General features: G+C 41.9%; 2 protein-coding genes across 3 annotated transcripts; both read right to left on the bottom strand.

Annotated features, from left to right (window-relative positions):
- Window positions 1-3,265: 3,265 nt before the first annotated feature.
- Window positions 3,266-6,873, bottom strand: LOC112220192 (ras-related protein Rab-20-like). The gene is made up of 2 exons (XM_024381886.2): window positions 6,312-6,873; window positions 3,266-5,509 (listed from the first exon to the last, which is right to left on the bottom strand). Exons 1-2 carry the CDS (start codon window positions 6,568-6,570, stop codon window positions 4,941-4,943), a joined length of 828 nt encoding a protein of 275 aa, XP_024237654.1. The 5' UTR covers window positions 6,571-6,873; the 3' UTR covers window positions 3,266-4,940.
- Window positions 6,874-7,741: 868 nt separating this feature from the next.
- On the bottom strand, window positions 7,742-16,142 carry cars2 (cysteinyl-tRNA synthetase 2, mitochondrial). Of its 2 annotated transcripts, none has more exons than XM_024399530.2 (15): window positions 15,420-16,142; window positions 15,288-15,338; window positions 15,073-15,190; window positions 14,899-14,970; window positions 14,645-14,750; window positions 14,459-14,530; window positions 12,656-12,785; window positions 12,107-12,240; window positions 11,791-11,858; window positions 11,560-11,626; window positions 11,321-11,459; window positions 10,858-10,981; window positions 10,491-10,589; window positions 9,636-9,854; window positions 7,742-8,090 (listed from the first exon to the last, which is right to left on the bottom strand). In XM_024399530.2, exons 1-15 carry the CDS (start codon window positions 15,665-15,667, stop codon window positions 8,025-8,027), a joined length of 1,713 nt encoding a protein of 570 aa, XP_024255298.1. In that variant the 5' UTR covers window positions 15,668-16,142; the 3' UTR covers window positions 7,742-8,024. The 2 variants fall into 2 exon arrangements, with proteins under 2 accessions (XP_024255298.1, XP_024255297.1); XM_024399529.2 differs by having other exon boundaries at window positions 14,450-14,530; window positions 15,420-16,139.
- Window positions 16,143-22,002: the final 5,860 nt, after the last annotated feature.

Consider the following 22,002-nt stretch of genomic DNA (forward strand, 5'->3'; position numbering starts at 1 on the left):
GTTAATATCTGTTTGCCTATAGCCGAAATACTGCCATACCACTGAAAATGCTTTGGCTCCAAATCAAACTCGATTAGCAGTCGCAGCACTCATTTTTCTCGAGGTTTATTGAGGTAAAGCTCTCGCTCTCCTCTCTAGCATCTAACTGCGCTTAGGACACTTGTGATTGGCCGGCATGTGCATGCCATGCAAAAACTGAGAAAGCCTGCTTGGTCAGCAATCAGGGTATCCCAAACTCCCTCCTCCGGGACAACAAGGGGTAGACATTTTTGTTTTGGCCCTAACACTACACAGTTGATTCAAATAATCAACTAATCATCCAGCTTTGATCATTTTAAATCAGATGTGTAGTGTTAGTGCAAAAATGAAAATGATCCCTTGGGATCCCAAGGACCAAGTTTGGGAAACGCTAGCGCTGCTCATTGGAAGAGGTGCCATAGTATAGTTTTTGTTATATTAATGGAGTGTCAAAGGAGAATCGCAGCCTCTTGCGATATGGATATTGCACATGTCAATATTGCAATTCGATCCGAATTCGATTAATCGTGCAGCCCTACTATACGGATTGGCAAATATGCATGCTTACTAGTGTAGCGCAAATAACATATTACATCTAGACGTATTCAGCTGCTGTGCAAATGCAAAGACAGTGAGAAGTACAAACAGAAACATTTTACACTACAGTGCTATCTATACCCCTTTCCAATCAATTTACACTGACAAACACAATACAAACTTCTTTGGCATGTGTGGGTGAAGAGAAACTTATTGTAGAAAACACACAGCATTTATGAATACAATACATGGTAAGAAAACAGAAGCATGGGAGTCATACAGTAAGTCAATATTTAAGTCAAGATCAGCCTGCTTTACTTACAGTGGATATAAACAAATGCAAATTAATTACTTAAAAATCATACGTGATTTTCTGGATTTTTGTTTTCGATTCCGTCTCTCACAGTTGAAGTGTACCTTTGATAAAAATGACAGACCTCTACATGCTTTGTAAGTAGGAAAACCTGAAAAATCAGCAGATAATCAAATACTTGTTCTCCCCACTGTATGTATGTATGTATGTATGTATGTATGTATGTATGTATGTATGTATGTATGTATGTATGTATGTATGTATGTATATATGTGTATATGTGTGTTTCAAAGTTTCTTCAAGTGCAGTCACAAAAAATATAAAGCGCTATGATGAAACTGGCTCTCATGAGGACAGCCACAGGAAAGAAAGAACCCAGAGTTCCCTCTGCTGCAGAGGATAAGTTCATTAGAGTTAACACCACCTCAGATTCCATCCCAAAATAAATGCTTCACAGAGTTCAAGTAACAGACACATCTCAACATCAACTGTTCAGAGGAGACTGCATGAATCAGGACTTCATGGTCGAATTGCTGCAAAGAGACACCTACTAAAGGACACCAATATGAAGAACAGACTTGCTTGGGCCAAGAACCAGACACAATGGACAATAGACCAGTGGAAATCTGTCATTTGGTCTGATGAGTCCAAATTTGAGATTTTTGTTTCCTACCGCCGTGTCTTTGTGAGACGCAGAGTAGGTGAACGGAGGATCTCTGCATGTGTGGTTCCCACTGAAGCATGGAGGAGGAGGTGTGATGGTGTGGGGGTGCTTTGCTGGTGACACGGTCTGTGATTTATTTAGAATTCGAGGCACACTTATCGCTGCAGAATGCTGTGGTAGCCATGCTGGTTACGCCATCCCATCTGGTTTGCGCTTAGTGGGACTATAATTTCTTTTTCAACAGGATAATGACCCAAAACACACCTCCAGGCTGTGTAAGGGCTATTGACCAATAAGGAGAGTGATGTTGCTTTATCAGATGACCTGGGCCCCGTTTCAGAAAGCGGATTCGGTGAAAACTCAGTTGACTTGAGTTGTCGGTTTCACAAAGCCAGTTCAGCTTAACTCCGAGTCAGTCACTATGGCAACATACTCTGTTAAGCTAACCTGCTCGCTGGCAGGTTTTCAACTAACCCCGAGTTTCTCTTTATCTGAAGCCTGCAGACTGAAGGTGGTGTCAGACATGGCGTGTCCTTTTCTTGAAGAGCCAGTTGATATAGAAGCACAAATACTCTGCATAAATATCAGTCGGGAAGAGGGTGATCAGACTCCGCTTGCATGTTTTACCATTCCCTGATGATTATCTGTTTGAGCGTATCCATTTTTCTGCACAATCGATCATTCATCTGAACAATATTCTCAGCCTTCATATCATTCATATGACACATCGTGGACATGCTGTCAGTACGGAACAGATTCTTTGTGCTGCACTTCGTTTTTTGGGGGAACTGGAGTTTTCTAAACTTAGCGGGGGAAAAAACGTCCTCTCACTGTCAACTGCGTTCATTTTCAGCGAACTGAACATGTATAAATATTTGTATGAACATAAGATTCAACAACTAAGACATAAACTGAAGAAGTTCCACAGACATGTGACTAACAGAAATGGAATAATGTGTCCCTAAACAAAGGGGGGGTTCAAAATCAAAAGTAACAGTCAGTATCTGGTGTGGCTACCAGCTGCATTAAGTACTGCAGTGCATCTCCTCCTCATGGACTGCACCAGATTTTCCAGTTTTTGCTGTGCGATGTTACCCCGCTCTTCCACCAAGGCACCTGCAAGTTCCTGGACATTTCTGGGGGGAATGGCCCAATCCCTCACCCACTGATCCAACAGGTCCCAGACGTGCTCAATGGGATTTAGATCCAGGCTCTTCGCTGGCCATGGCAGAACACTGACATTCCAGTCAGGAAATCACGCACAGAACGAGCAGTATGGCATTGTCATGCTGGAGGGTCATGTCAGGATGTGTCTGCAGGAAGGGTACCACATGAGGGATGAGGAAGTCTTCCCTGTAATGCACAGCGTTGAGATTGCCTGCAATGACAAGCTCAGTCCGATGATGCTGTGACACACCGCCCCAGACCACGACGGACCCTCCACCTCGATCCCGCTCCAGAGTACAGGCCTCGGTGTAAGGCTCATTCCTTCGACGATAAACGCAAAGTGTTTTTCAGAGTCAGTAGAAAGGCCTCTTTAGTGACCTAAGTTTTCATAACTGTGACGTTAATTGCCTACCGTCTGTAAGCTGTTTGTGTTTTAACAAACGTTCCACGTGTGCATATGTTCATTAATTGTTTATGGTTCATTGAACAAGCATGGGAAACAGTGATTAAACCCTTTACAATGAAGATATGTGAAGGTACTTGGATTTTTACAAATGAACTTTTAAAGACAGGGTCCTGAAAAAGGGACATTTCTTTTTTTGCTGAGTTCATATATAGAACATTTCTGGTCCCAGTCCATCCCAGATTGTCAGGTAGGGAGCTTAGTTTAATCAACTCAAGACAAACAAACAAACACCATCATATGCACGGCACAGTTCTAGACAGACACTCAGGCATGTAAACCGCTTACTAGAACACTTGTTCCAAAGGCAAAGGTGACAGGTGAGTAAAGTGGCCACAATAACAAGTCACTCAGCCCTAGTTGGGATTCTGAACATATTGAGATGTTTATGTTCTAAATTCCCAGATAATCAAAATGTTCGAAGAACATTTAGTAGTGGATGTGTGACAATGTTGTTTAAAATGAAGCACAGTTGTTTGAAATCTCATCAGGGACTCACCAGTACATCAATTCTGTTCAATTTCTTAGTCAAGGTGGCAACATAATGTCTTTGGGGTAAAGAGGATATTTTGGTTCTTTGGCCATATTCTTAGTCCTCCATCATTCAATAGGAGCTCTCTAAAAACAGTCCCTACACTACACCCTTGTGGTAGCATTTTACAACATATGTTCAATAACAACATGGTGACTTTAAAATGTAAAAAAACATGTTATTCACAGAAAGCTGAAATTCAATAACTATTATTGGAGGTAGAATGGCTTTAATTTAGGCAGATGGTAAACAAAGATAAAGAAATAAAAAGGTGTCTGAAATGGCAAATGCCACAAAAATCAAGTGAAACTGCATTTTTCTATCACAGACAAACAGCTCAGACAAGTGACATTTTTGTGCAACTCAGTCCAAAAATTCCCCAAGATCAGAATTGACTAAAAAAAACATTAAAAAAGTGACATTTCCTTTTTAGTGTGAAACCATAAAATGAAATCTGAACAGCAGTGACAGACTACTGGACTTAATTAGAGAATTAGCACATTATGCCATGGTGCAGAGAGAAAAACGTGAAGTTTTCTAATGCTATTCTACGCATTCTGTCATGAGGCTAAGAGCAAATTTTGACAAATAGTTTTAAAGCCAATTTCCTACAATTCCACACTTTCGCCATTGGGCAGATTTGTTTTGTTGGTATTTTATAGCGCATCTCATTTTGTTCACATTTTGCCATGAGGTTAAGATAATTTTGCAGTTTTAAACCTAATTTCCTACAATTCTACACATTTTGGTATCATATGCAACAAAAACATGGGTTAGGGGCACAGGGCACATGCCCAGTGCCTGTTCGGTAATCCGGCCCAGCTCAGTTGAGCTCACTTGATGAGTAATCCCTCTGTATTAAAGTAGAAACAATGTGGGTGTACGTACGTGTACGTCTGTGAAAACCAACCCCTAAAACCTGGGAAGATTCTCAATTGCATACTCCTCGCATCCTCTCTCCATCTCAAAACCTATTGGAGGAGCTGGTCAGAGGGAAGGGACCTCTGGCTTTCTCATTCAATGGGTTATGAGAAGAATACTAGGCGAGAAGAGGCGAGGAGTATTCAATTGAGATTCTCCCCAAGACTTCTTCCTTGTCGCCTTCAGCAGGCTCTGGGGTAAACGTTCCCCAATGTACAGATCTAGGATCAGCTTCCCCTCCCACAATCCTAACCTTACCCATTTGTGGGGAAAATGCAAAATAGACCCAAGATCAGCACCTTGGGGCTACTTCACCCTACTCCGTTCAGCAGCAGCCCCCCTTGGTTTGCTTGCTGGACAACGGCCCATAGTCCTCCAGGTCTATGGTGGGTGAGGCCTCGCTCTCCGACCTCATCCTCAGGATGGACGGCAGCACCATTTCGAACAGCGTCTCAAACAACTCGTCCACGTTGGCACCCGTCTTGGCGCTCGTCTCAAAGCACATCCTCTCTGCAGGCGGGCTCAAACGCTCATCCAGCGCCTTGTACCGGAGGATACGCTGGTAGAGCGCCACGGCGTCTTCCTTTCGAACCTCTCGGTTGGCCACGGGGGAGACCGTAGTAGAGGAGGCTGGAGGTATGAGGTGGCAGGCATAGTGCGGTGTGTGAATGGTGAAACCCCCCTCATAGTCTTCTTCCACATTGGGGGGGTCAGTAATGTCAGCCTTGTTGCCCACCACGGCGTAGATGCAGTCGTGATTGGCTGTGTCGGTGAGAGACAGGAAGCGCTCCTCCAGCTCGGCCAGGCTCTGCCAGTTGGTCACGTCGTAGGTAAGGATGACAGCGGACGCGCCCCGGCAGTACATGGAGCCGAGCCCGTGGAACTGCTCCCGACCTAGTAGTGAAACATTAAGCATGTTTAGATGGTTACAGAGTGTAATGAATCAAGAAGGGAGTGAGCTTGTCCAAGGTAGTCTGCGAAACCTCAACCTTCTGGGTTAAAGACTTGCACGCTAACAACTGCGCCATGAAACTCATCTCTTGCGGGAGTCAATATGAAGTATTTTTAAATCTGCCACTGAGCAAGGTAGTTAAACCACTGTTCCCGGGCACCGAAGACGTGGATGTCAATTAAGGCAGCCCCCCACATTTCACAGACACATTTCAATTGAAGGCATCCAGTTGTACAACTGACTAAGTATCCCCCTTTCCCTTATATGCGTTTATGAATGCACGGTCGCTACACAATACATGAGCAGACAGAAACTTTTACCATATATACCCATTTGTATTATGCTGTGGGTATTCCACACACACACAAAAGCTACTGGTTGCTGTATTGAATGGAAAAATCCAGTCACTCAAGATAACCTCTTATCTTCAGTTTAGCTCTGTATGTAAAGTAGGCCTAACTACTGTGACAAGCACTACCTCCACCCATTCTTTCCTCACTGTAAACAAATCCGCCCCCCAAAAAATATATATTTTTATTTTTCTTGAAACCCTACTGTGAATTTGGAAAATAAATATTGATGCTTGCGTCTGTCAACAAATGACGCTTGATGGGTATAGCCTAATTAGTTGCAATTAGTCTCTGTGCACTTAAAAATGCAAAAATAAAAGTAGAAATTGACACTGCACTTTCCCCATGTGCTATACTAGTACTGGAAATAAAATAAATCATATAAAATACCTACCTGCGGTGTCCCAAAGCGATATGTTGTAGGGTCCCCACTGCTTTAAGTAGAACGCACCGCCGACGGTACTAATGGTATCATTGAACTTTTTATCCATGTACCTGTGTAACAGAGAGGTCTTGCCAACGTTCATGTCCCCCAATATAACCAGTTTCACGTCGGGCCTCCTCGCCCTTTTCATTTCAGGCATGGTTCTTTTCATTCTCCGCCTAGACACCCGAACAGGCGACACGATCTCAAAAGTGCAATTGACTTTCATTAAAAACGTATTTGATAAAATTGTCAAAGCAATTAAGATTCCCTACTGTTCCAGTCTGTCAGGTGGCCTTCGGTTTTGACATGCATAGAACATGTGTAGGTCTAAAGCGAAAGAATGCATAGGATTTACCACACCAATCGTGCGTCAACTTCTACCCATTTAGCATCCACCGCAGAATAAAAGGCATATGACTCGTTTCTACATGAACGGATATATCAATGAAATTGTGAAACAGCTTGCTCAATGATCAGAGTTCACTCAGAAAATGACGACAGGGGAAACTTGTGCGAACGACTGCTGGAAGTTTTAAAGCAGTATCTGGCCAACGAGCATGCAGGAACATCAATCAAATAACTGAGATTTGATTGGAAAATGTAAATGTACTACACCAGCCCAGAGGGTTTTCCCTTTATATTCGCATGGGTGTAGCTATTGTATTTGTTGTGCTATATTTGTCTTGTGACCTTTATTTGATAACAATTAATAAACTTGAGAAATCACAAAGGTTGGCATCTTTTTACTTCTATATTTCCACCCCCTCTAATGTGTGTGTGTCGATGAAATCAGTAGCAATTAGTATAATGTAACAACAGAAAGACAAACACTGAACAAAAATAGCAGGCAAAATTCACTGGACAACGTTGGAGGCAGCTTATCGTAGAAAATTTAACATTAAATGATCTGGCAACAGCTCTGGTGGATATTCCTGCAGTCAGCATGGCAATAACATGCTCCCTCAACTTGAGACATCTGTGGCATTGTTTTGGGTGACAAAACAGCACCTTTTAAAGTGGCCTTTTGTCCCCAGCACAAGGTGCACCTGTGTAATGACCATGCTGTTTAATCAACTTCTTAATATGTCACACCCGTCTGGTGGATGGATTATCTTGGCAAAGGTGAAATTTGAGAAAATAAGCTTTCTATGCATGTGGAAAATGTCTTTCATTTTCTATTTCAGCTCATGAAACATGGGACCAAGACTTTACATGTTGTATTTATATTTTGTTTTAGTGTGTAATAATTTAAATGCCATTTTGCACAGGAATAATTTGACAATTCTGATTTCAAAAGATTTACATATTTGATAAGTCATTCCCCTGAAATTCATTTGACTTTGAATCAAGTAGCTTAAGGTGAAAAATATTTTACAATAACAATATTCTATATACAATTCTATCAACACTTTATTGCAAACCTAAGTATAATTTTATGACAATCCCATTTATAACTATGCGATAGTATCATTTCCAATGCCAGTGATATAGTCCAACCTGCCCTATGACAAATTCCATTATACCAATCCTTCCAAAGTCTTGAGGAAACAGTCAACAACATCATAGCAGCTCCAACCCACAATTCCATGTCTCCCAGTCTTTGTGGTAGTCCTCAATCTTCATCCAAACCAGGGCATACAAAACTCAATCTAAGCTCATTCTATTTGCAATTCTGTTCTATTATTTCTTGTCCTGGCCAGCTGGCCTCTTCTGCGAAATCTCCCACGTGGAGTTGGGGCCTCTGTCCTGAATCCAGAAAAAAAAGAACAACTTGAGTCATAATGAAGGAATGTCACCCAGTTAAACCTCTTCATACTACAAACACTCAAGTCTTTCAAGCAAGTTATAACAGTATGGTTTATTTTGCAATATCAGTACATAGCTATGCAGGATGTATTTTTAGACACTAGATGGCATAAAGTGTTCAAATTCTTGGATTAGTTTTAGCCTATGGTTTTACTTTTGGGGAAAAATATTTAGTGTTAAATGTGATTTTTTTTTCTCCATTCAAATATTACTTGCCTAAAGGAAATCTGACAATGAAATGCTGAATGAGAGGTCATCCAGTGCTTCCAAAACTTTCTTTACTCATGTCATTCATATTCCATTCACCCAGCTCAATGTAACATCGATAGGTTTAGGCTACTACATGATACTTGAATTTGCCCTATACCCATCATGAGGTTGCAACAACCTAACCTACATATGTAAGTTTATAACGTATTAACATAGGTGCACAGGCGGTTGAGAGAAAGGTGGCAGTGACATTCAATACCGACTTGCACACTCTTACCTGCATCTAGCGGATCTAGGGTGTACTCATTAGACCAAACATTTGTTCCGTTTTACAACCAAAACAAGAGTTTCTATTGCAGGTCGGTCCATCCTGTTTACTTACGTTTAAGAAAAGTTTTGCAACAGAATTGGCAGAAGGAATACACTCCTGATCACCCGCACACACAGTTCACTTTCATAGCAGCCACATACAAACAGCATCATCACCTTGCTCGATGTATAATTCCTTCTCGCATCTCACCTTTTCTCTTCGCTTGTGGACCTTAGTGCACAACAGCTGTCTGTGACCCAGTGAAAAAACCTCTCCGAGATAAACTTTCATAACATACCCGCTAACCACTACACACAGCCTACAATTATCACCATATTAGCTCATTTCAGTCAACATAGCTACTAGAAGTAACGCGTTAGTAAACACGCTACAATAAGCTTGGGTGTTATCCAGATTTTATACTGCTATTCTGCCATTCCGGGATTTACGCTATTACCAGTTTAGTATACAAGGGGGCACTAAAAATACAAAAAGTCCATTGGGCGTCTATTAACAAAATGCTAACAAAATTAGCACAAGTAATTTGCACAGTTTCTCTCGTTCATTTTAGCTTGTAAATGTCCACACTTTTGATTGGTCGGATAACGTGTCAGTTAATGTTGCAAGAGCTCTGATATGTTGGAGGACGTCCTCTGCATGCCGTTATATGGAAGGGGGTGAGAACCATGAACCTCCTAGGTTTTGCATTGAAGTCAATAAACCCAGAGGATGGAAACTAGCTGTTCTCTGGCTACACTACCTGAGAAAGTGCTGTTGAGGCTACTGTAGACCTTCATTTAAAAAAAGATGTTTTAATCAGTTATTTGGTGTGAAAATATTTAGTATAGATTTATCTAAAAAGGATAACTTTCTTAATGTTTCACTATTTTTATGAAACTCACTGAGTAGGATCGTCTTCCCCTTCCTCCTTTGAGGAGCCCCCACTGACATACACACGCACTAACCCTTATGTGCACTCCCATAGATGCAAGGTCTTTCCGCAGGGTGTCGCAGGCCTTGAGGAGGGGTAACTTTTCTGAGCATGGACTTGGACTGGCATGGGCGGGCTCTCCAGGGGGCGTGTCTTGCACGGACAAAGCGAAGGCCCGCACATCGCTACGGAAACGAGCCAACTGCTCCACCACGTTCTCTAGGGTCCCCGAAGAATCAACAGAATGAGCCTCCTGAAGATGAAGAGAGGTGAGATATGGAACAAGTAAACCAGTTAGGGTTATGGTCCCTTATGGTCCTGTGTGGCTCAGGTTTGTGGATTCGATTCCCACGGCGGACCAGTAGAAAAATGTATGCACTTACGTAAGTGTCTGCTAAATTACTAAAATGTCAAATGTTACATAAAATGGTTATAATTAACCTGATTTTAGGCCCATAATAGGTGCCATTTTAACCACAGAAAAAAGGTAACTTGCAACAAAAAGACAACATACTACCCCATACTATCAGTACTGCTGGCATTTATATCAAAGAGATGTTGGCAATCGTTTATGGACATTTACCATTAAAATGGTGCAGACACACAATCATATGTTGCATTGGAATAAGGCCGGGATTCAATCCAATCAGTGGTAGATCCGTATAATAGTGCGTCTTGATATTTAAATTCTATTTCTGATTGAGCCGACATGCTGCATTTACTGTGAATACGGTCTTCGCGAACGAGGGAACATTGCTTTAAAAGGTGCCAAGCTCGATCGGATTGAACCCTGGTCTTAGTGGTGCGCTGAGTATTTGAGGAGATACACTCCTATTGTGCTGTCATAATGTCAGTCAACTATGTGTTATTATGAACTTTAATCTCTGACCTTTCTGTCCAACAGGTCGACCCCCAGGACCTCAAAGACTTCCCTGATGTAGGCGAGGAAGGCCCCAAACACAGCTGGGCTCCTTGGTGATCTGTCAGGCTACTCAGACAAGGTACAACAAGTAACAGTGAACCATTCATCATACAGTACAAGCCATCCCCTTATGAAACACAGGAAAATCTACATTAGAAATTGTGTCATCTTTGTAACAATTCAATGCAATGTGTGAAGGTATGACTTGTGATTATGTTACATCTTATTCAGGTTAGTTGTGTGTTGACATGCTGAGACATTGATTTTCTTTGCCTGAAACTGTTCCTCAGAGTGGTACGCCACATTTGTCATGGTTCTCATCTTGACAGGTTACCTTAGTGATGGGCTGAAGATGGCGGTTCCCATGGTAAACAAGGCTCATGATGGCATTAACGACCCTTGGCGTATCAAAGTCATCTGCCAGTGCTCTGACAACGTTTGCTTTAGTTTCAGCTAACCTTGAAAACACAGACGCCAAGGAATTGGTGAAGGTTTATCTGCTTACCTTCTGAAGGACATGGGATGTGGTAGGAAAATTAACTGTTCAACCTGACCTATGACAGTTAAACATAGATAAGTGACCCACCTTGTGTAAAATATGCCAGTAAATGTATCACCCTGACAAAGGCGTCATCAGAAACTAAAATGGCAGTAATGTCTCAATGAACTGAGAATGCATGTGACTCTCCTGATGTGATGTTCCTGCACTAGAATGAATTTGTGTGTGTGTGTGTATATTCAATGCTGTACTACACTACATATAAAGTACAATAGCAGAAAGGAGATGTAGGCCCTACCTTTCCCATAATGCCCCCTCCTCCACAGCCTGGCACTGCAGCTGGCCCCTCATGTAGGCCTGGGCATCATGGGTGAAGGCAGTAATGGTTGCCAGGGAGCTCCGAGCTTCGTTCAAGCTGGCGTCACTGTAGTCGATTGCTGTGAAAAAAAAGAAAAAAAAAGACCTCAGAGCTCAACATCACTTGAGTAAAATGAAAACCAGTTTACCATCATAAAAACAACCAAAAAGGGTTCACACCTGATCTGTATTTGGTCAAAAGGCAGAACATTCGGAATTCATTGGCGGAGTAAGATTCTAGGAAATCCTACAAGTGAGAGAGACGAATACACATGAAGTACATATTACCTCTATTCGGAAGAACGAAGACTTGTTATAAAACAAATGACCTTTTCTATAGTGCAAGCCTGAAACCATTTAATAATGTTTATTTATTTAAAAGTAGTAATGTACTGTAGATCAACACTTTACCTTTATCGTTATATAATTATTCAAGGACTTTGACATTTTCTCAGCACTTCCTTTAAGATGTAAATGTCCTGCATAAGAAAATAAAGTCAAAGTAGAAATGCAGATATGAATCATCTCCTTTTGCCATTCTCCAACATTAGCCATGGAGGACGTAAGTAAAGCATAATCCATGTAAGTGGACATCACAGTCATGTTTATTATCTTTCAAACTAAATAATACCGACTTGGACATGTACAATAAGAAACAATCCTTTTCGTTTGCTATGGTATGCCCTACTGAATACGACCTACGTGTCACAAGACTGTGGAGTCCTACCTGAGTGCAGGAAGTAGTTCCCCCACTGGCCAGACTGGTGGTAGGCCTCACACTGGGCGATCTCATTCTCGTGGTGAGGGAAGGCCAAATCGATGCCCCCAGAGTGAATGTCCAGCTGACTTCCAAACACAGAGCTGGAGACCAGAAAGGTGAAAGTAAATCTTCAGAAACTGATCTATATGCATTCCCATATACTTTCGGCCCAAAGATACAGACATCAGGGGGATTATTTAACTACATACAGTGAACGCCCAACATATAAATTACATGGTGATAATAAAATGCATATTTTATCAGATTAACAGAAGCCATTGTAGGTAGGCAAATATTTCTTGATGTGACAGAGAATAAGTTGAAAACAAAAGCAAATACATGATGATGATGACCTAAAATAGCCTGATTCCAGATATGTTTGTGTCATCTTGCCAACTCCAGTGGTCATTTTCATTGGCAAGACAGCACAAGCAGATCTGGTACTATGTTAGTCCTAAATGATGAATATAGGGTTATTCTTCAATAACCAAGGGTTGGTAAAAATGACGTTGGCACCTGGCAATGGTGGAGCATTCGATGTGCCAGCCGGGTCTTCCCTTGCCCCAGGGAGACTCCCAGGAGGGCTCCTGCGGCTTGGAAGCCTTCCACAGGGCAAAATCTCGGCTGTCCCGTTTCTCTCTGTCCCCTAGGAAACAGTATGTTAAAGCTTAGTTCCTACCCAAAACATGTATCAGTTAGTCAATCATTTCCTTGCCTATGGTTTTGAAAAAGCATACTGTAGTCTTCCAAACACAAAGGAAGTACAATCTAAGATAGATGCCCTCAAACTCACTCAAATTATCAAGGAGGCTAGGAAACACTGTCACCACCGATAAATCCATAATAATCATCTCTCTGCGGCTGGCCATGCTTTCCTTCTGGCTACCCCAACCGCAGGCAACAGCTCCGCACCCCCTGCAGCAACTTGCCCAAGCCTCCCCAGCTTCTCCTTCACCCAAATCCAGATAGCAGATGTTCTGAAAGTGCTTCAAAACCTGGACCCGTACACATATCAGCTGGGCTAGACAATCTGGACCCTCTCTTTCTAAAATTATCCGCCGCCATTGTTGCAACCCCTATTACTGGTCTGTTCAACCTCTCTTTCGTATCGCCCGAGGTTCCTAAAGATTGGAAAGCTGCCGCGGTCATCCCCCTCTTCAAAAGGGGAAACACTCTAGACTAGAGGTCACCGATTAAGATTTTTCAATGCCGATACCGATTATTGGGGGGCCAAAAAAGCAGATACCGATTAAATCGGTCAATTTTTATTTATTTATTTGTAATAATGACAATTACAAACAATACTGAATGAACACTTATTTTAACTTAATATAATACATCAATAAAATCAATTTAGCCTCAAGTAAATAATGAAACATGTTCAATTTGGTTTATATAATGCAAAAACAAAGTGTTGGAGAAGTAAAAGTGCAATATGTGCTATGTAAGAAAGCTAATGTTTCAGTTCCTTGCTCAGAACATGAGAACATATGAAAGCTGGTGGTTCCTCTTCAATATTCCCAGGTAAGAAGTTTTAGGTTGTAGTTATTAATAGGAATTATAGGACTATTTCCCTCTATACCATTTGTATTTCATTAACCTTTGACTATTAGATGTTCTTATAGGCACTTTAGTATTGCCAGTGTAACAGTATAGCTTCCGTCCCTCTCCTCGCTCCTCCCTGGGCTCGTGACAGCAACACAACGACAACAGCCACCATCGAAGCAGCGTTGGACAAATACAAATACCTAGGTGTCTGGCTAGACTGTAAACTCTCCTTCCAGACTCAATGCCTCTTTGGCTGCCTTTCCTTCCAGTTCTCTGCTGCCAATGACTGGAACGAATTGCAAAAAAAACACACAAAAAAACGCTGAAGTTGGAGACATATCTCCCTCACTCACTTTAAGCATCAGCTATCTGAGCAGCTCACAGATCGCTGCAGCTGTACACAGCCCATCTGTAAATAGCCCATCCATTTCTACTTGCATATCATCATCTGCACATCTATCACTCCAGTGATAATTTGCTAAATTGTAATTACTTCACTACTATGGCCTATTTATTGCCTTACCTCCTTACTCCATTTGCACACACTATATATAGATTTTTCTATAGTTATTGAATGTACTTTTGTTTATCCCATGTGTAACTCTGTTATTTTTTGTCGAACTGCTTTGCTTTATCTTGGCCAGGTTGCAGTTGTAAATGAGAGCTTGTTCTCAACTGGCCTACCTGGTTAAATAAAAGGTGAAATATTTTTTTTTAAAGTATGACAAAAACATGTCACAATGAAGTGATGTAAACACGTACCAGGCTCACCAGTTGCATCTCCAGCACCCATAAGCTTGCCGTAACGGTCCCCGATGGACCCGATATCGAAATACACGTCCCCTGCAGCAGAATGAACACCCGGAATTCAGATCCTGCAACTATTTGCAAACTGATCTTGGCTTGAGAAAGTAACAACGAGAATGTATCAACAACGACTTTTACATATAGACATACCTTGTTTTGTGGCATAGGCGTGTTCATTTCTGATGATGCCCTCAATGAAAGCCACGATTTGAGGTATATTCTCAGTGACCCTCAAGTACACAGCAGGAGGAAGAACCTTGAAAAATATAAATAAACATGCATATCTTTGCCAACATATCAAAATATATGTGCAGTAATTAATCTATGCAGGGTAAGTACTATATATGCACAGCTAACAAAAGCTCAAATTTCTTCCACCCAGCAAACATTACATACTCACACACCTTCAGGGCTAACATGTCATTTTTAAATTCCTCCTCGTACATTCTGGCCAGGACTGTTGGAGATACGCTTTTCTGCAATGACATCAAAAATATAATCAAAGTACAAAAATTACATCAATATCATCAGCACAACAGCATCTCAATTATAAGGGCTGCATTGGATAATATGCCTACCTCCAAAGCTCTCCTAATGATTTTATCATCGATGTCAGTGATGACCATGACATGAATGACATTGATGCCAAAGACCCTGGATAGAACCCTCTGGATGATGTCAAATCTGACATAGGAACTATGAGAGATTAAAGTTCAGCCGTTTCAGTACAGCAAAAATCAACGTATGACATTTCATTTTGTATCATTGAAAATATACTTTGAGAGTGGGTTACCATGCATGCCCCAGGTGAGCATGGTCGTAGACAGTGGGTCCACAGCTATACCTGCAGTAACAGTACAAATAGTTACTACCGTCAATACCCGGTCAGCAGCAGTAGCTATATGAAATCCCATGTTTTCCATACCAAGTAGCAATTCCTTCCTGCGCCAATATCAGTGGTTCTTTCTGTTTGGTGAGGCTGTTGTAGGTCTTCAACCCCGTGTCGTATCCTGTTGGTCGAGTCCATTTCTTCCCCACCCCTGTACATGATGCACTGGGTCTGAAGATCAGTTTGCTTGGTGACACTAACGTTTGCCGAGTGTCCTTTGAGAAAGCATACCTGCTTCTTAATTTCAATAGAAGCGGCCTACATATTGTTATGCAGGGCCACATGGTTACAACTGAGTGCAAAAGAATAGGATGTACCTGGCGACGGAGCCACTCTTCCAGTCTCTCGTGTCAAGTGTGACAGACAAGTAGCTACCTAGCTTGACAGTTCTCAATAAAGCTATGTAATGTAGATTAGCAGGCAACTCAACTGCCACTTCCAAATGTGTCGTTAAGTCGTCCGTTGTGCCTGATCGCTACCTCGACATGCTTTAATATTTGATTGTAAAGTGCACGTGCATAAACCGAATATTGAAAGCTGCTGTACCCGGCGTAACAAAGTTGCATCCCGTTCACAACTAGCCTTGTACCACACATCCAGATCTCGCGAGTGCTTATTCTTCTTCTATGATTTAATGGTGGTCCGCAAACCAACGTTAAAGGTGTATGCCGCCACCTACTGTGCTGGAGTGTGTGGTCATTCACGGTTTATAACGTGAATGACCACACATAACTTCTAATAGACCCCTCCCCCATCCACAAAATCCTTTCCCAACCCGTCCAACCTGAATGACCCTACACTTCATACCAACCCTCTCTTCAACATACTTACAAAAATATAACAACACACTTGCTGTGGACTGGGGACAGCAAGGAGTCACCAATAGTTTTTTATTTTACCTTTATTTAACTAGGCAAGTCAATTAAGGTCAAATGACGGCCTACACACTGTCCAAACCCAGACGACACTGGGCCAATTGTGCGCCGCCCTATGGGACTCCCAATCACCACCGGTTGTGATACAGCCTAGATTCAAACCAGGGTGTCTGTTGTGATGCCTCTAGCACTGAAATGCAGTAACTTAGACCGCTGTGCCACTCAGGAGCCCATGTCCAATCAATTGAATTTACCATAGGTGGACACAAATCAAGATGTAGAAACATCTCAAGGATGATCAATAAAAACAGTATGCACCTGAGCTCAATTTCGAGTCTCATAGCAAAGTGTCTGAATACTTGTAAATAATCAAATCAAATGTATTTATATAGCCCTTCTTACATCAGCTGATATCTCAAAGTGCTGAACAGAAATCCAGCCTAAAACCCCAAACAGCAAGCAATGCAGGTGTAGAAGCACGGTGGATATGAACAACTCCCTAGAAAGGCCAAAACCTAGGAAGAAACCAGGTTATGAGGGATGGCCAGTCCTCTTCTGGCTGTGCCGGGTGGAGATTATAACAGAACATGGCCAAGATGTTCAAATGTTCATAAAGGACCAGCATGGTCAAATAATAATAATAATCACAGTAGTTGTCGAGGGTGCAACAGGTCAGCACATCAGGAGTAAATGTCAGTTGGCTTTTCATAGCCGACCATTGAAAGTATCTCTACCGCTCCTGCTGTCTCTAGAGAGTTGAAAACAGCAGGTCTGGGACAGGTAGCACGTCCGGTAGTCCTGGGGCATGGTCCTAGGGCTCAGCTCCTCCGAGAGAGAGAAAGAAAGAAAGACAGAATTAGAGAGCATACTTAAATTCACACAGGACACCAGATAAGACAGGAGAAATACTCCAGGTATAACAGACTGACCCTAGCCCCCCGACACATAAACTACTGCAGCATAAATACTGGAGCCTGAGACAGGAGGGGTCAGGAGACACTGTGGCCCCATCTGATGATACCACCGGACAGGGCAAAACAGGCAGGATATAACCCACCCACTTTGCCAAAGCACAGCCCCCACACCACTAGAGGGTGTAAGGTATCTGGTTTTTATTTTGAACAAATTAGCAAACATTTCTAAAAACCTGTTTTCGCTTTGTCATTATGGGATATTGTGTCAATTGATGAGGACATTTTTTTATTTAATACATTTTATAGTAAGGCAATAACTTTTAAAAAAATGTGGAAAAAGGGAAGGGGTCTGAATACTTTCCGAATGCACTGTAAATACTTATTCTCAGAGTCCCATCTCTTCTGCCACACATCTTATGTTTGGCCTCACCTCTACCCAGTGGAACATTAATATCAATTATATCTCGTTTTAAAGCTCTTTTGGCTAACTGGTCTACAATTTAATTCCTTCCACACCCAAATGTGCTGGGTCCCAGCAGAATCTCACTACTACACCAATTCTCTCAATTCTCCATAATAACATGAATACCTCCAATAGTAGGTCACTCCTATTCGATTTACCAGATGATAAACTATTCAATACATACAGCAAATCTGAGCATACTATAATTCTAAAAGGTTGCACTTCCTCCACCCACTGGAAGGCAACTATTATCGCCAATAGTTTAACTGAGTATACTGACAGTTCATCTGTTAGTCTTCTACATATCTGCACATCAAATTCAGGAACATAAACGCCTGCTACTGTGCGCCCACATTCTGAGTACTTGGATCCATCTGTGAAAAACTTCTGACAATGTAACTGTTAACCAGTTTCCCTCTATCCCTGACTTGTGACCAAACGTCCCTTTTCTCTACCAAGGTTAGATCAACAACAGGATCTGGGAGTAACCATGGAGGATCATCCCCTATCACCACAGAAGGGCCAACCTCCAACTCCTTCAAACCACTCTTATCAGTAAGCTTCCAAATGTCCAACCAAAACCACTGCCTGTCTACTAGTATATTCCCAACAGTCATCTAAACGTGTAGCAGTGGGATGCTCAACCTCACAGCTTTTCAACCTAACCCAAGGCAGCAGCTACTCTTCCTGGGGTCCAAACACACCAAAGCACCCATATTACATATAAAACAAAAGATACAACAGTGAACTGTTTGTAATGAATGAGCTAAAGATAAAACAGTACATCACATAACATCCCTACAGCACCACATATATCACCTGACCACACTACTGAACAGTAGTCTAGGTGCAACAATACCAGGGCCTGTAGGACTTGCCTTGTTGATAGTGTTGTTAAGGCAGATAAGCGCATTATTATGGACAGACTTCTCCCCATCTTAGCTACTGTTATATCTATATGTTTTGACCATGACAGTTTACCAACCAGGGTTATTCCAAGCAGTTTAGTCACCTCATCTTGCTCAATTTCCACATTATTCATTACGAGACGTAGTTGAGGTTTAGGGTTTAGTGAATGATTTGTCCCAAATACAATAGTTTTAATAATATTTAGTACTAACTTATTCCTTGATACCCATTCCAAAACTAACTGCAGCTCTTTGTTAAGTGTTGCAGTCATTTCAGTTGCTGTCGTGTATAGTGTTGAGTCATATGTAAAAGATGTACCAGAAAACATGAATGACTCCTTTACTAATAAACAACCTGAAATGGTTTCCTGTGTTGTTTCAACAGATGTTCATCCCCAAATAAGGTCCCAATTGTTTTGCTGTGTTTTATAATGAGCTATTTCGGATATTATTAGCATGTCATGTGGTTGTATGTAGCCTTTTGTCATGTGCATAATGTGCAGCAAAGTTAACATTGCTCGTTTCACCTGATCTACGGTGGGTTACACAGTGGAGCTACACAATTAATATTCCATAGAATATTTAAGATCAATGGCAAAATTAAATGGTTGTTAAAATATCACGGCGACGTCGCTTAATTTCTCCATCTCTGCATTACATCCTGGTATTTCTCGTTGAAAACAAAGAAAACAAAATGCTTGTTTAAAAATTATATATATTTTTTTTTATGAAGGTTGCCCTTTTTATTACAAGTGCAACAAAAAAAATGTCATTTTAAAAACCTGTGCTGATACTGTACATGAAGTCAGATGTGTTCTCGCTATATACATGTTTGAGACAGACATACACTGCCGGAGGCATTCATGCATATGGTGTGGTGGATTTTTTATTTATTTAATTTTTTATTTTACCTTTATTTAACCAGGTAGGCAAGTTGAGAACAAGTTCTCATTTACAATTGCGACCTGGCCAAGATAAAGCAAAGCAGTTCGACAGATACAACGACACAGTTACACATGGAGTAAAACAAACATACAGTCAATAATACAGTGTAAACAAGTCTATATACAATGTGAGCAAATGAGGTGAGAAGGGAGGTAAAGGCAAAAAAGGCCATGGTGGCAAAGTAAATACAATATAGCAAGTAAAACACTGGAATGGTAGTTTTGCAATGGAAGAATGTGCAAAGTAGAAATAAAAATAATGGGGTGCAAAGGAGCAAAATAAATAAATAAATTCAAATTAAATACAGTTGGGAAAGAGGTAGTTGTTTGGGCTAAATTATAGGTGGGCTATGTACAGGTACAGTAATCTGTGAGCTGCTCTGACAGTTGGTGCTTAAAGCTAGTGAGGGAGATAAGTGTTTCCAGTTTCAGAGATTTTTGTAGTTCGTTCCAGTCATTGGCAGCAGAGAACTGGAAGGAGAGGCGGTCAAAGAAAGAATTGGTTTTGGGGGTGACTAGAGAGGTATACCTGCTGGAGCGTGTGCTACAGGTGGGAGATGCTATGGTGACCAGCGAGCTGAGATAAGGGGGGACTTTACCTAGCAGGGTCTTGTAGATGACATGGAGCCAGTGGGTTTGGCGACGAGTATGAAGCGAGGGCCAGCCAACGAGAGCGTACAGGTCGCAATGGTGGGTAGTATATGGGGCTTTGGTGACAAAACGGATTTCACTGTGATAGACTGCATCCAATTTGTTGAGTAGGGTATTGGAGGCTATTTTGTAAATGACATCGCCAAAGTCGAGGATTGGTAGGATGGTCAGTTTTACAAGGGTATGTTTGGCAGCATGAGTGAAGGATGCTTTGTTGCGAAATAGGAAGCCAATTCTAGATTTAACTTTGGATAGGAGATGTTTGATATGGGTCTGGAAGGAGAGTTTACAGTCTAACCAGACACCTAAGTATTTGTAGTTGTCCACGTATTCTAAGTCAGAGCCGTCCAGAGTAGTGATGTTGGACAGGCGGTTAGGTGCAGGTAGCGATCGGTTGAAGAGCATGCATTTAGTTTTACTTGTATTTAAGAGCAATTGGAGGCCACGGAAGGTTTGTATGGCATTGAAGCTTGCCTGGAGGGTTGTTAACACAGTGTCCAAAGAAGGGCCGGAAGTATACAGAATGGTGTCGTCTGCGTAGAGGTGGATCAGAGACTCACCAGCAGCAAGAGCGACCTCATTGATGTATACAGAGAAGAGAGTCGGTCCAAGAATTGAACCCTGTGGCACCCCCATAGAGACTGCCAGAGGTCCGGACAGCAGACCCTCCGATTTGACACACTGAACTCTATCAGAGAAGTAGTTGGTGAACCAGGCGAGGCAATCATTTGAGAAACCAAGGCTGTCGAGTCTGCCGATGAGGATGTGGTGATTGACAGAGTCGAAAGCCTTGGCCAGATCAATGAATACGGCTGCACAGTAATGTTTCTTATCGATGGCGGTTAAGATATCGTTTAGGACCTTGAGCGTGGCTGAGGTGCACCCATGACCAGCTCTGAAACCAGATTGCATAGCAGAGAAGGTATGGTGAGATTCGAAATGGTCGGTAATCTGTTTGTTGACTTGGCTTTGAAGACCTTAGAAAGGCACGGTAGGATAGATATAGGTCTGTAGCAGTTTGGGTCAAGAGTGTCCCCCCCTTTGAAGAGGGGGATGACCACAGCTACTTTCCAATCTTTGGGAATCTCAGATGACACGAAAGAGAGGTTGAACAGGCTAGTAATAGGGGTGGCAACAATTTCGGCAGATAATTTTAGAAAGAAAGGGTCCAGATTGTCTAGCCCGGCTGATTTGTAGGGGTCCAGATTTTGCAGCTCTTTCAGAACATCAGCTGAATGGATTTGGGAGAAGGAGAAATGGGGAAGGCTTGGGCGAGTTGCTGTTGGGGTTGCAGTGCTGTTGACCGGGGTAGGAGTAGCCAGGTGGAAAGCATGGCCAGCCGTAGAAAAATGCTTATTGAAATTCTCAATTATGGTGGATTTATCAGTGGTGACAGTGTTTCCTATCTTCAGTGCAGTGGGCAGCTGGGAGGAGGTGTTCTTATTCTCCATGGACTTTACAGTGTCCCAGAACTTTTTTGAGTTAGTGTTGCAGGAAGCAAATTTCTGCTTGAAAAAGCTAGCCTTGGCTTTTGTGGATTGTGGATTGCAATCAACTGTATGGGGTCACGACACTAACAGTACAAGTCCAGTTGATTCTACTCTGAGGAAGAGCTGCATCTCAACCTCCCCAAAATATGCCCATGCACATCACTGACCACGTTTACATGCACTCCAATATCCCATTGTTATTCGGGATACTCAAGTATTCTGTTTTGACACATATAAACATCATATCCCGTTTACAATAACCCGAAAAACCTTGAATCCCGGTTATGAGAAACCCGGATAAAATGCTTGGGATATGCTGATTTTTAGACAGGATACTGTGGCATGTAAACATCTTATCCCGTTTACAGTTGTTT

The sequence above is a fragment of the Oncorhynchus tshawytscha genome, linkage group LG07 (assembly GCF_018296145.1).
Source record: "Oncorhynchus tshawytscha isolate Ot180627B linkage group LG07, Otsh_v2.0, whole genome shotgun sequence".
NCBI lineage: Eukaryota > Metazoa > Chordata > Actinopteri > Salmoniformes > Salmonidae > Oncorhynchus > Oncorhynchus tshawytscha.

Excerpts from the sequence above, each read along its gene's own strand:
- cars2 (XM_024399529.2), bottom strand. The coding sequence starts at position 15,667 with ATGTGGCCCTGCATAACAATATGTAGGCCGCTTCTATTGAAATTAAGA. Across the intron at positions 12,786-14,449 it reads AGATGCAACTGGTGAGCCTG|GGGACAGAGAGAAACGGGAC; the intron begins GTACGTGTTTAC and ends ACTGTTTCCTAG. Across the intron at positions 11,859-12,106 it reads GAACTACTTCCTGCACTCAG|GACATTTACATCTTAAAGGA; the intron begins GTAGGACTCCAC and ends TTTCTTATGCAG.
- LOC112220192 (XM_024381886.2), bottom strand. The coding sequence starts at position 6,570 with ATGAAAGTCAATTGCACTTTTGAGATCGTGTCGCCTGTTCGGGTGTCT. Across the intron at positions 5,510-6,311 it reads ATCGCTTTGGGACACCGCAG|GTCGGGAGCAGTTCCACGGG; the intron begins GTAGGTATTTTA and ends TTTCACTACTAG.